This window comes from Clinocottus analis, unplaced genomic scaffold (genome assembly GCF_023055335.1).
Source record: "Clinocottus analis isolate CAN_PGR_092001 unplaced genomic scaffold, fCliAna1.0.p SCAF_4, whole genome shotgun sequence".
NCBI lineage: Eukaryota > Metazoa > Chordata > Actinopteri > Perciformes > Cottidae > Clinocottus > Clinocottus analis.
The window spans coordinates 5,259,223-5,273,630 of NW_027176153.1; the positions used below are offsets into that span (position 1 = coordinate 5,259,223).

Sequence of the window (14,408 nt, forward strand, 5' to 3'; positions counted from 1 at the left end):
AGTAGTTTATGCCTGCCTTGCTGTGTGGCAATGTATGCATCCCACCTGACCCAACTTGAAACAAGTATTCAGGCTCATTTACCAAGCTATGTGGGTGTGAATATTTTGCCATCATCACAATCATGATGACATAATCTATTATGACATTACAACTAATGAGTTTATGATGACATTTTGGATTTAGGATATTCGTAACGTCAGTCATGGACTCGTCATGACACGTTTTGTTAGCAAAAACATGTCAGAGTGTGTGACAGAGCTGCCAAGTGCCGTCTTAACGACACAGGTCCCTGCAGCCTACTAAAGGAGTGGTTGAAGAGCTCCTGCTCAAGCTGCCCATCTGCCCACGCCCTATCCGAAGCACAGATTGTTCACTGGTGATTAAAAAAGCCCTGGAGCTCAGAAAATGACATTCTGGACAACCCTGCAATATAGTATTTTGACCAAGCAGCCTTTTTATTTTTTAGCCCGCTTCTTCACTTAACTCATTTAAAGTTATTTATTTTGATGGGCTTGGTATGTAATAAGACTAAATGCATGTTAGGGATCCACAAGATGTATAGAAAAAAGAAGCAGATACAATAATGGATACATGCCTGCTTCTCATGGCCGATTTTGATTAGATAACTGGTATTTTAGCATTTGTGTTTTTAAAACTGTCCTAATATGAGTGTAAGAAATGTTTAGATGTTGTGAGCGATGATTCAGCGTGCACTAATCCAACTTTTTCAGTCCCTACATTAATACTTGGACTTTGCTTATTGACTCATACTGGGAACCAATCAGATACTAGTGTTTGATAAGCTGGATGCCTTATTGCGACTCATGACAAGTACTCTGAGTAATATCACAGTATCACAAAGTAAAAGTATTGGCATAAAGTACTTGTTATACACACTGGCTTATTTCAGAATGTATATGGGTATATCATTGGGTTATAATGATTGATACATTAATGTTTTAATCATTTTAATATTGCAGCTGGTGAAGATGAAGATGTTTGTACTGCTACTTATGCTGCTTGATAATATATCACAGTTCATTCCTTGATTTATATGTACTAAAAAACAAAATCAGCAAAGTAGTTAGTAACTATGTCAAATATATGTAGTAATATGTAGAAGCTAAAAGTACAATGTTTCTATCTTGTGGAGTAGCCTAAATGTACATTCACAATTATTTTTACAAGAGCACAAATCTCTTGATAGATCTAGCCTCTTAAGTTTGCCCTCCATCAGCACCAGATTGATACATTTAACTTAGAACGTACAACATGTTCTTCTGGGGGTGCTGGACTCGGAACTCCATCGGGTCCAAAGTCCACCCACTACAGTCTTACAGAATCCTGTGGGAATCACTGCATATAAATACAAAGGACAGTTCTGGCTCTTTAAATGTTGATTTTAACAATATATATACATATGTATGTATTGTATGTATATATGTATGTGTGTGTATATATATATATATATATATATATATATATATATATATATATATATATATATATATATATAATCTCTCTCTCTCTCTCTCTCTCTCTCTCTCTCTCTCTCTCTCTCTCTCTCTCTCTCTCTCTCTCTCTCTCTCTCTATATATATATATATATATATATATATATATATATATATATATATATATATATATATATATATATATATATATATATATATATCTCTTCATTTCCTGTCCTCAAAGTATACAACACCGTTTCCCAACAACATAGGACAAGGACATTTTTTCCAAGTCTACCTTAGGCTAACTCTGAGGTGGTTGCAGTCGTTCTTTAGTTTTGCTTCCGACTAACATTTTGATCTTATGACATCGAGACCAAAAGGATCTATAATTTGAAAAGGATGCTTGTTTTTGTGCATACACATTTTTAGTTGTGAATCAATGCAGTTACATGCGTCTCGCTCATTGTCATCACTTTAATTGAATACATTCAAAAGTAACCATGCTTTTTTCAACACGCACATCCGTCAAAAGTTTTTCAAAGCTCCATTTGAAGTACCGTTTTTCTTCCATTAATGCCTTGTTAGGACATAAAGGTATTCTATCTTAACTTTAGAGGAAGTTTTTAGCAAGCATTAACATCATCCAGTAGTCAAATACAGCTCTCGCTCTGCGGCACGTAGATTTGTTGAAACGCTTGTGTTGCGTAGGACTACCTAATGTAATGAAAAAATGATTCAAGACATTTAATTAATATAGAAGGAAGCTTGATTTTATTAAGATAATATGCAACAAGGAAATGAAAAGCCAAGGTAGAACATTTTACCAACCTTCCACACCTGCACATTTATATGACAATGGAATCATTTTTTATCAAATAAATGATGATGTAACGATCAGCTGTTTGTTCCGAGTACATGGCTTAACAATTCTAACATGTTTTTTAATTTATTGAAATTAAGCAACAATTAAACACAATACTACCTGAGTAGGAAACCCACTTCATGGTTCCTGTCTGGCACCATCTTGTTTTAGAAAGCAAGAAATATGTGCTGAAAAAAAGTCCTGCCCGATAGCAGTAATGTGAAGACTGCCAAGCTCTTTCACACCTTTCACCATCGGACCGTTGTGCTCAGACCATTCATTTGCCTCAACCCAGCTGATGCGAATGCACATAATTCACGTTCCATTTGTTGCACATTTCTAAAAGGGTTTAAATTTCACTTGATTGTCAACGATTGGAGATGATTGTGGTCAAATAATTGTGCTGAGGCGATCATGTAATAATTAAATGGGCCTTGCTAATAAGCTACACATATGATGTTACCTACCTTTTGTGTTAGCATCTCTTGTGTTAACGGTTAAGTTTTGACTTAAGTCAGCTGTTAATTACACTAAAAACAATTGTCTATCCAATGTGTTTCTCATCTCTTGGTTCCCTTGTTGGGCTTCCATCCATGAACATATTGTGTTTTAATATTTCTGGTGTGGGCCTCTGGGCCTTTTCTTTGTCAGGATATTCCTCGGTTTCAATTAAAAAAATGGTAAAATGACCCTCAAGAGAATCATAAAAAATACATAAAATGATGTTGTTACCTAACTATTACTGAGGGGTATTAGAACACATCTCTTAAATACATTGGTTTCATTTATTTTTTCATTTTAATATTATTGGCTATAGTAACATCTATGGGTCAATTTGGACCAATGTATATTTACTTCAAGATAAAGGCTAAAGTGTACTTTTTTCAACATTATAACTTTAATACAAACACAAATTGGAAAAAATAACAAGTCATAACACAACATACAGATTTGCAATGTCAAAAAAAACAACACCCAATCAGGCAAATTTATTTTTAACTTATTTTTAGAACTGGGTCGAAGCCAACCATTAACAACACAAAGGTCATCATTTCAACCAGAGCATTTTATAATTTAGTGAAAAAAGGTTATGTTTTTATTTTGGTTGAAATAGAGGTTCCTGACAAAGTCAGAAAGCCTTGATGCAATAAACATTTTATGCATTTAAAACCTAAAACGAGTCGATGCCGACCCTAACACAAGAGGAAGGGTAAACCTGGGTGATAAAATTATAGTGAAGTGCTATCACTTGTAAGAAAAATGAAAATAAAGTTATATCCTTGCAAAAATAACTAATATTGAGTTAGTACTTAATAACTTATTGTAGAAAACAATTACCTTTTTTTGTTTGAAAATCCAAACAGGAGTTCAGATGTGTGAGCATCTTTCCTCTACACACCTTTTTTTAAACGGGGTTATAGATTTGTAGATTTTGCCACTCTCAATTCATGCTCAATGTTGCGCTTAGATCTATATTCTCATGAGAGACGCACGCAAAAGCAGAAAAGACCTTACAGAGATCTCATAAAGATCGGCTTTTTGGCAAAATGCCAAGAATCGGTGTGTCACGCAAGCGTAACCTATTAATGCCATACGGTGAACATTTAAAATCAGCATTTATTTTAATGACAAGCACAAAATGTGCAGGCTTTGTCACTGAAGTGCATTTTTGGGGCTTTTGGAAGAATATTTCCAGAGCCTCTCAATATGCGAAGTCAGAAACACCTATTTATCGACAATCCCATTGTGGAAAGCATGCAACATATTTTCCGCCACTCTATGTCTCTCTCTCTGTCCACTGTGTGCACACCTGTCTGCTCGCACGTGTCTGTGTGCATCGCATCGGGACTCTGCCATGCGCGATACCGAGATCAGAGTAGAGTTGTAGACGCTAGTGACAGAAATGACAAGCTGGCGTGTAGATAAGATCAATAACTATTCAACTATAAGGAACTATAAGTTCCTGTTTATAGGAAAGGGAACCTTTAATGACTTGTTAATGAGTTGTGATCTGGGGCTATAGAAAAAATATAATGGTAGGGGAAACAAGGCACTTCCATCTGAGATGCATACACCAGCAACTGTGGCTCAGTGGTTAGCATGCCCCTCTTTCAATCAGAGGATCGTTGGTTTAATCTGCTAGTCCATGTCGTTATGTCCTTGAGCAAGACACTTAACCCCTAATTGCTCCCCGTTGCTGTGTCTACGGTGTATTGAGCAACAATGTAAGTCGCCTTTGGATAAAAAGCATCCGCTCAATGACATGTTATGTAATACCCATGTGTTAGTTAAAAAATTGCAGAACAATCTCAGCTCAATATTTATTGAGGCACCATTGTCCTAAGGCTCAAGTGTAAAGTAATAATATGGCCCTAAAGCTGAAAAATGGAGTTTTGATTTTGGAAATTCTTCATATCTCTTGTGAAAACATAACTTTACTCATGTGGACGAACTGTTTTGGCGATGGAACTTGGTTTCCGAAATGTCTTAGGTTCACAAAAGCATTGGAATATATGAATACAATGGTAGATACATGGAAATGAATGTCTAATACCAAATCTTGTATTGTTTTTTGAGTAGAAGCATTGTCTGACTGTCACTACTTTCATCAAATTCATGAGAGAGGGACTGAGAAGAAATGGGACTGAGCAATGACTTCACACTACAGACAAAGCTTAATGGGTTGTGTGCAAATGAAAAAACATTTTTTGTTTTCAAACAAAATATGTACTATATATTTGTGTCAAACTATGTACTAAAGCAAAACCATCCATTTTCAATGATTACACAATGTGCATGTTTTAGTTTTCAGAACAAGAACAACATATGCACTCGTACATATGTATGTGTGTAGTATGTACTGTTTACCAGCGCATGGGCGTGTGTCGCGTCGCGCAGAGTAAAACTGAACAGCTGAGCGGAGCTGCTGTCTGTGCCCAGTGCTGTGTTTTAGTGTTTTCAGGTGGTTGTGTTGTCTATCTGACTAAAAGCCAGTGTATTTTTGCAGCGTGGGTGGGTAGGTCCTTAGGAATTTCCTGAGTGTTTACACAAAATTTTGACGGACACCTGAACTGACAAATCACAGTGAAAGGCGGCACTCAACAAAAATGCCACATGCGAGTTCTGTGAGAGTCACTTCGGATCTAACGCAGAACAAGGAATTAAAAGTCTTGCACCTCCAGCAACATTTAAATCTTATGTTTGTGCTGTTTTATCATGAAGATATGAATATTTAAAAAACGTAAACGTAGTAAAACGCGTATCTCAGTCGTGAGTTCCGGAAGTGTTAAAGTCCGCTCATTTAGCATGCCTCTCCTTATGCCATAGCATTTAAGGTTGAATGTTATCATTTGCACAAAGTGACACTTTTTTGTTTTGTTTTGCAGGTCTGTAAAGATATCAAGCTGCCTGTGTGATTCAGCCGCTGTGACTGTGGCTTTCAGGGCTGCTGAATACTAAAATAGACTGTGGGCCAACACAAGCGCTTTTCTCAGGAAACACACAGACCCAGTCAGAGCTTCCACAGCTCCTCATCACCACAGCCCTTTTGGGGTTGCTATGGCAGCTGCTGTCACAGAAACCAAGTGCTGGACACAGGCTTGCCCCAGTGAGGCAGGACAGACCACTAGTCATTGCCACAAGAGACCATCAAACAGTCAACAAACAGCACTTAGCATTAATTTGAGCACTCTAAGTTAACAAAACGACAAGAGGTCTGTAGGCTGATGGTCAGCTCTCCGGAGGATCCTCATGAGTCTTGCCTGTGTCTGCTCCGGCTCTTGGCCAGAGTCCTTGTGCAACAGCAGAGCCAGTACTGTTCCTTCGGTTAGACAATGTTTCACCAGCAGGACCATCTGAAGAGCCAGCTGCAGGAGAGCCACCCGGCCAGCAGGCAGCTCTTTCACTGCCAGGAGTGTGGAAAGCAGTACAACACCCAGCTGGGTTATAGACGCCATCTGGTGGCAGCCCACAGCGCTACATCAGGCCTGCCCTGTCCAGAGGGGTCGCCATCCCTGCTGGAGCACCTGGGCAGCCATGTTGACAGGCCTCCACCATCAGAGGGCAACTCTAACGCTACTGTGCCAGTGAGAGAGAGGAAGTACTCGTGTGAGCGATGCGACCGCCGATTTTACACTCGTAAGGATGTGCGGCGTCACGCTGTGGTGCACACTGGGCGCCGTGACTTCTTGTGTCCACGCTGTGCACAACGTTTTGGCCGCAGAGACCACCTGACTCGCCATTTGAAGAAGAGCCATGCCCAGGAGTCAGGGTTGATGCCACCCTGCACACCCAGCAGCACTCCTGTGGCTACGCCAACCACTGCCACACAGTGCCCAGTGAAGGACGAACTGAGCCCTGTGGCGTCTGATATCGGCTCCGTCTCAAAGGAACCCATGGAGACTTTCTCCAGGGACATGTACAACTCCTACCCCGTGGCCAATCCTGTTCCTGGGATGGGCCACCCTCATGGCCTCATGCAGGGTTCCTTGTCCTCGAGTATGGGTGTGACTCGCCACATGCCCCCCCAGTCTTCTCACCCCCACCACCATCACCTGCAGCCTCCGGTCGCTCCACAGCAGCAGCCCTACAGCAACATGGCCAGGTACCAGCACGGATCTACCTCATATCCTCGCGCTGACGTGGACAGTTTTCTGCTGGACCTACAGAGTGCCCCCCCACCTCACCTGAGTGCAGTCAACTCCTCTACCTCTACTTCTGCCTCCCCTCAGAGAGAGGTGCTGGGTGAAGGCGTGGGTGCTGGCAGTGACCCACACCTGTTGTCCAGGAGCCCTGCTATTTCCTCAACTGAGCTGTCCTGCACCACTAACATGGACCTCGGGCCTCTGCTGGGCTTCCTGCCTTTTAGCCTGCCACCCTACAGCCCTCACATGGGGATGGGAGGGTTAGTGATGAGCTATCCACCGGCCACCACCACCACTTCACCTTCATCCTCTTCCTCTGGCCTGTCCTCCCAGGCACCAGGGCCTTTCACCTTCTTCCAGCCTCCACAGGCTCATGTACCACAAGGCCCTGGAGCCCATAACCACAGCCAGCTACCTCAGGCATACAGCAGTCCTGCTATGAGCACCTCTAGCTCCCTACCTCACTACTACCAGGCCTTTCAGCAGTAAGCAGCTCTGCCCCCACAAATGTTGCCTTCACACGTGCTCATGCTTTTTCACAAAAAAGGGTAAAACATGAGAACGGCATCTTTTATTGTAAAGCAAATGTGTGACTTTAGCCTGTCAGTGCTAATTATGCTAATCTTTGTTTTTTTTTGTTTTTTTTTAACACAACAAATCACCTCATCAGTATTACCTCATTATTTAAAAAGGAACCTTGAACATTTGAGGAAATGTAGGTGGTCTCACTTCAACCAAAGTGGAGAACTACTTTTTGTCAGACCTGTTACCAACAGTGGATGCACTTAACACACTCGTCATAGGTGCTGCACCATGCTGAGAGTGATCCGGTTTTAGGTTCTCATGGAAGATGCTACTGTTTTAAGGAATGAGCCGTTCTCATTTTAGAATATTGGATCATGAGTGGCCTTATAGTTGAAGAGAAAAGTTGGTGTAAGATGAACTCTGCTTAATTTAGCGAGTAAGTGCAAAAAAACAATTGAGAACGCAAACAGCACTGTTTGTATTTCATGTAATGCGGTTAACTCACTAAGATATGCAGTAAAGAGCTTACCATCGAGCATTACATCCACTAATGTGTCCAAGCATATCAGCATACGGAAAATGATCATTGATGAAATAACCAAATGTTATCATCAACCATTGTTTGAAGTAAAGCTAACCTGTTTCTGTCAGAATAAGACCATGTTAGAATTTGGCCTATTTTTAAGTGTCCATAACTGCAGTCAATAGCAGTTACAGTAAATTATAACTGTTAAGCTTGACTGTACTTTCTGTTATTAGAACAACTAGTAAATCAAGTGTCACACAATGTTGCTGAAAATGAACTGCAAAAGTCTTTGAGTAACAGAGTTTTGTTGTTGGCCGGAACACTTGACAGAGTAGTTACAGTTCAAACAGAAGTGTTGCATAGAACTGTTCGTAAAAATGTTTTGACTGTATTATTTAATATACTGCAGTTTTGTGACACTTCATGGTTCACCTGTGAACTGCTAGTGACAACGGGTTTGACAATTAGGGCTATATTTTGCATATAGTTTGCATCACGTCATGCTACAACCTTTTTGCTGCTTGAAACAAAAGGAATCCCCCCACGGTTCTCATTTTAAGGACTAATTCAGTGTATCCCATTAAATGGCTACAGTTCACTTAGGCCTGCCACAGTTTCATAATGAAATGCATATATCTTTACACTTCTCGAGTAGGGCGGGCACGATTTTGATTCAAAATCAAATATTGATTTCATTTTCGAAGTGAAAAGCAGATCTCCCAGTATTTTTTTGTTTCCATCCCCGCCTACTTAGCGAGTCCAAAGAAAAGAATAAGCAAACCAGTAAGACACTTCATAAACGACACAGCGTAGCTCACCGGTTGCCTGCCCTGCAGCTGCACTTTTCAGGACACCAAGGCCACTCATGGAGTCAGAGATGACCGAAAAGCAACAGAAGTGTAAAATCCGGTTTCCATTAAGTCCCGTTTTCCAGTTTTGCCTTCCCCGTGAATTATGTAAAGAATAATCGTGTTTGTAGGGTGCAGAAGATTTAGGGACTGCAGCAACCAGTCTGGTTGCCTCAACCCCCCTGTCAAAATCATCTAATCCACACGTGGATTTGGAGAATTGCCTTACCTCTCTATTCTTAAAGAGTTGGGTCCGCGTTTGCCTGAGGGATTCAACTCAGCGGGTTAGAGTTGGCCGTTAGGTGTGCGAGGATCTTCTTCCCAGTGGCGTTCCTCCATGGCGGTGCACCACCGTGTCAGGCTCTACTAGGTCGGCTTTGAATGGCCCCGGATAAAGGCGACTCATGGCTTCAGCTGTGAGCAGTGCCACTCACTGGGACCTCGCCGCTCCCCGGGGCCGTGGACTTAGCGCTGGCTGTGCCCGCTCTCCTTGCAAGCGCCCGGTGTGACTGTCAACCGGGCGGATTGTCCTCCGCGGGTCTGCGTCGGGCCTGTCTTGAAACATGAAGCCCATCTCGTTAACAATACATTATAGGTGTGACTTTTTTGCTGTGTCATCACCATTCAAACAACAACCAATGTTTTTATAATTAAATTGTTTAGGCTACTAGAGCACAAAATTGTTTACAAGAGCACACAATTGTTTATCTAGCCTCTTAAAATGCACCAAATTGATGCATTAAACATTAAAATGTATAAAAGTTAGGGTAAATATTCCTGTATTTTTTCATATCACAGTATATATCGCAGAAAAATACTATCTTGCAGCCCTGGTACCACTTACATTCCTTCAGACTTTTTGGATTGCTTTTCTCTGTCTCTCCTGCGGTGCTCCCAGCATCCTCAGGGTCTCGTGCCTCCTTCAGAGAGCAATGCAGCAGCTGTTGTATTTTCCTTAAATCCCTTGAATCTGTAGCGTTAACGAGTCAAACAGTGAACTCTGAAATGAGCTGAGGAATTTGCTGACACTGCTAAACAGGTCACTGATCTCAGAATGGCTGCCTGTCCCTTAAAATACATAAAACACACTCATTTGAACCAATGGCAAACAAAAAATATAAAATGATTGTCAGTCATTGTCATATTGTAGTTCACCTGTTTGTTCACACCTTTTGTCATAGTAAGAAACAAAAGTGCTTTTCAATATGTTCATTGAGCTGTTTTTGAGTAGAGGTCATTCAGACTGCTCCCTCATTTCCATATTTTCCATAATGGAAGGTGGCAACCCTAGCTACACAATGTGACCTGGAGCACTTGAACAGCATTGGCATTAGGCTCAAAGAAGTCTCAAAGCTCTCTCTGGGACATGTTTTGTTCTTTACAAACTGGACCACTGAATCTGAGCAGGTTGTAACTGTGACCGGCTTGCTGTGAATTTCTGACTTTATTCTTGAATAGAATGCAGCATATATTCTACAAAGGCCTTCAAGAGCACTTGTTCCTATTTCCTAGATTTTACTATCACTGTTGGCATTGACACTAATGTCTTGGATCTAAAAAGTATGGGATGCATATAACTACCCCGACCTCCTCTTTGCTGTAGAGGCTCAAGAAAGCCAGAGAAGGGAAGCAGTTGAGGATGTGTTGGTCTGTTGAGATCAAGCTTCCTTTGTCAGTCACAGTGCAGCATGGCAAGAATAATTCATATAAACCAGCAGCCCTCCAATAATGGATGCCCCCACTCATGAAATTGGTCAAGTATAGTGGAGATGGAAGAGTCCTCCAGCTGAAAGTTGTGAGTGATGGATGTGATATTGGAAAGGATGTCTTTGAGAGTGAGATTCAGATGATTCTCTCCTTTCTGTCTTAATTCCAAGAACTGTATGTTGAAGGACCTCTTTCAACCAGCCTCCAAGTGTTGCACCAATGTCTTAAAAGTACTACTGTTGTGCCTCTCTAAGAGTGTCTAATCTCCTGACTGGGTTTAAGCACTTAATAACATTTCTAAAAACAGATGAATTTGATCTGTACCTCAAACACACAGAACTGTGGGTTTCTGTTTTTATTTGTATTTGCTTCTAGTTATTTTGGCTCTTACCTGTGCCATTAGATTGAAACTATAAAGGTAGATTTTATCTAGAGACAGACATTGACACTATAATTCGGTCAAATTTTCTACCTCTACCTTGTCATATATGTTTTTTTGCAAAAATCATTAGTTATAGTTTTAACCTGTAACAGTTAGGCATATTTTACCACTGTTGAAGATGGCTGTATGCTCCAAATTCAACTTTGGAGGACGGGGTACACAAGTCCGAGTGGTGTATTCCAGAGTCAAACATTGTTCTCTATACTTGCTTTTAATGATATTTCTACTTATTTACTACCTCAGAGAAGAGACAGGCAACTGTCCATCTAACTGCAGAGAAAATGTCTGTGTAGAGTTTTATTTTTGTCAGAACAAGCACATGTACTTTGTAGCTCCATAGTTTTTTACTGAGGTTAGCTCACAGCAGAATGATGTCTAGTGCAACAAGTACCACATTGCCTGGCAGGTCCCTATGCATTAGTCCTGTTTTCAGTGTTGTGCCTCTTCAGTCTGGAATGTTTACTCTGTTTATGAATCTGGGCCTCAGTCTGAAGGAATTCCACAGTTGCATGTTGGAATGTACAAACAACATTATAGCTCTCTGTTTATTCACTAGGAGCACTAGGCATGGGTTATCATTTTCTAATAGTCATGAAATTACAAATAACTAGTTTGTGACTATCATCTTGAACAATGATGTTTTACCCTGGTACTGTTCAATGAACAACGATGTTTTACTCTGGTGTGTGCGCGGCGCCGCACGTTGTAGTTTCAGCTGTAAGATGTTTTACAACTCACCAGCATGCACCGTCTTCTTTGAGGTGATGTAGATTTAATCGTGAACTATGTTGTGTGCCCTTGTCAATAGAATACCTATTTGTTTGAATGTGTGGGGGGAGGTGCATAACATTTAACACTAAACATTTATTGACTGACTCCCCCATTCCCTGCTCCAGCTCTGAAGTACAAGGGGTTTTCAGATGCGCTTAGGTGATCCAACAAGCACTTATTCTAAAGCATACCAAGATCCTTGAAATGACCCAGATTTACATTTAACTGAAAAGGACCCCTTGTGGCTTGAGCAAGTTAGTGCATTTACGATATTATATAGCAACCTTGAGTTCTGAACATGTTCCATTATGGGCTACATGTCTGCTGTTGCTGTACAGCTGAGGACATGTTGAAGCGGTGGCAGCTTGTCTGCACAACAACACTTAGGACATTGAAGCATTCCAGACTGAAGGTGGAGAAGCGGTGCAGAGGATACCAGGATTAATTTCACCAAATGATCATCCAGTACTGTTGTGTTGCTTGCATTTAGGTCGGCTCTGAGAACCACTGTAATGCAGGTTTCGACACCTTTTAACGTAGCTATATTTTGCATTAGGTGTTTGTATTATCACTTGATAGATTTTAGAAGACAGTGAAAAGAAGTTGTCATTTTCCAATTGTCTGAACATAAAGTAATACAAAATAAATTAATCTTTTGATTTCCACTTTGTCCCTGTTTTATTAAAACATTTTGAAGTTGGAAGGTGGTTTGTAAGATCCATAACATAGGAGCAGTACTATGAAGAGGAAACCTGTAAATCCAGACACAACCTGCAAACAGCATGTATAGTACAGTATTATTAGACTTTTATGCAGATAAAATCAGTTGAGAACCAATTCTCATTTGCAATGAAGTATTTCCTCCTGATGTCGACCTGGACCAATTTGTGAATATTTGTCATGAATCTTAGGTCATGGAAATTAAAGAAAAAAGCTGTGAGAAATCTTGAAACCATATATCTGGTTGAAGCCATGAATTCAATAATTTTTGTATAATTCAGTTTGTGGGAGATTAATACCAATTTCTCAGCCACCTTGGACACTGCAGGTCAATTATGTGATTTGAAACATATCAGTGTTTTGTGTGTGTGTGTGTGTGTGTGTGTGTTTTAAACACAAGTTACAAAATGTATAGACACCGGATTGAGCTATTTGGCTTCTCATAAAAAACAAATGGCATGCTGTTAATTTTCAGACAAAAAGTATAATGTTGAATTACTCATTTTGTGATCTTCAATGAATAACTGGATGTGGTTATTCTCAGACACTTGATTATCATTGTGTTTGTTTGAAATGATTTTGAGCAAAGTAATAATGAAAATATATTCAAATTATACAGTATGCAAACATCGGCTTTTTACCCACCCTCCCCTACCTCCTGGTAGGATTATTAATATTACTAGTAACAAACAAAGACTATAAATATTAAACAAATGAAAAACCCTCACATGGAAATAAACTCCATTCATAAAATAAAGATTCAATGAAAGTATGATTATCAGTTACAACCTTTAAATAATGTTTGTAGTTTCGAAATGATTATGAAAGTCCAGGAATATGTGCCATATGTTTTAGAATGTATTAACCTGAGTGCTGAGTTGTACACCTGAGCTTTACCAACTTAAACAACAAACATACCTCCTCATGCCAGTAGTTGTCATTTTCCAATTGCTTCATTATGTACAGGGCAGGGGTGAAAATAGACTTCCATTTATATAGAATGAGACGTCTCCCTAAAAGTGAGGAGGCAGCAACAACGTTGGGCATGAGAAAGATGAAGATCTCCACGACCAATGTCAAAAACTGTATAAATGGGGTCTGAGTCCATGGCCTAGCCATATAGGCACGAAAGTGTCTAAAAGATTTACGCCCCAAATGTTCTTATATTTTGATATGCCCAATATGAGTGAATACGGGTTGCTGGGTCTTAGTTGCACCATTGACAGGTTGGACAGATGATAATAACAATAATAATACTTGTATCTATGTAGCATAGAATGCAGTATATACATATAACAGCAGCGCTACCAACTTTCACGGTTTCGCCGTGTGACACACACTTTTTCATGTTTTCACACGCTCACACAACCAATACCTCATGGCAAAAACAAATTCTGAGGCGCATTTGTTCCTTTTCACACTCCCCGACGATAGATGGCGCTAAGGAGCGCATCTGTAAACCTATTCGCTGCACAGACATCGGTCGAATAGTCCTTTTTGGTTAGGAACCTTCCTAACTGAGGGAAATGATCCGGAAGTACCTGAGTGGCCGCCATGATAAGTGCCGGTCGAATTCTCTAAACGCAAAGGAAAGGAGCTTCATGCCTCCTAATTTAGCTCCTTTAGTTTAGGAACCACTGGACCTTCCTTGACGAAAGGAAAGGGGATAATCCCGACCCACAATCCCTTGCGGCAGCAACATTTAAATTGACGTCTCATTCGGCCGTTCACGAGAACAAACGATCATGACCGACAAACGCAGATCATGTAAATAATAATAAGCGTAACTTGTAAATACTTTCAATAACCTGTTAAACCAGCTGGAAAACTATGAACGTTACGTTGCTGTTGTTGAACATCGCTGTAAAGTGATGAAATAGCTTAGCCCTCATTCTTTTATTTTACTT

The 14,408-nt window shown here is 40.4% G+C and overlaps 1 protein-coding gene across 1 annotated transcript in view; it reads left to right on the forward strand.

Annotated features, from left to right (window-relative positions):
• The window catches only part of LOC137801101 (zinc finger protein PLAGL2-like), a 13,855-nt gene extending 1,494 nt beyond the window's left edge, over positions 1–12,361 (forward strand). The window contains exon 2 of the mRNA XM_068598515.1: positions 5,706–12,361. Coding sequence (XP_068454616.1) covers positions 6,153–7,451 — 1,299 coding nt within the window. The 5' untranslated portion in view covers positions 5,706–6,152 and the 3' untranslated portion in view covers positions 7,452–12,361. The remainder of the gene's footprint in view (positions 1–5,705) is intronic.
• The last annotated feature ends 2,047 nt before the right edge of the window (positions 12,362–14,408 follow it).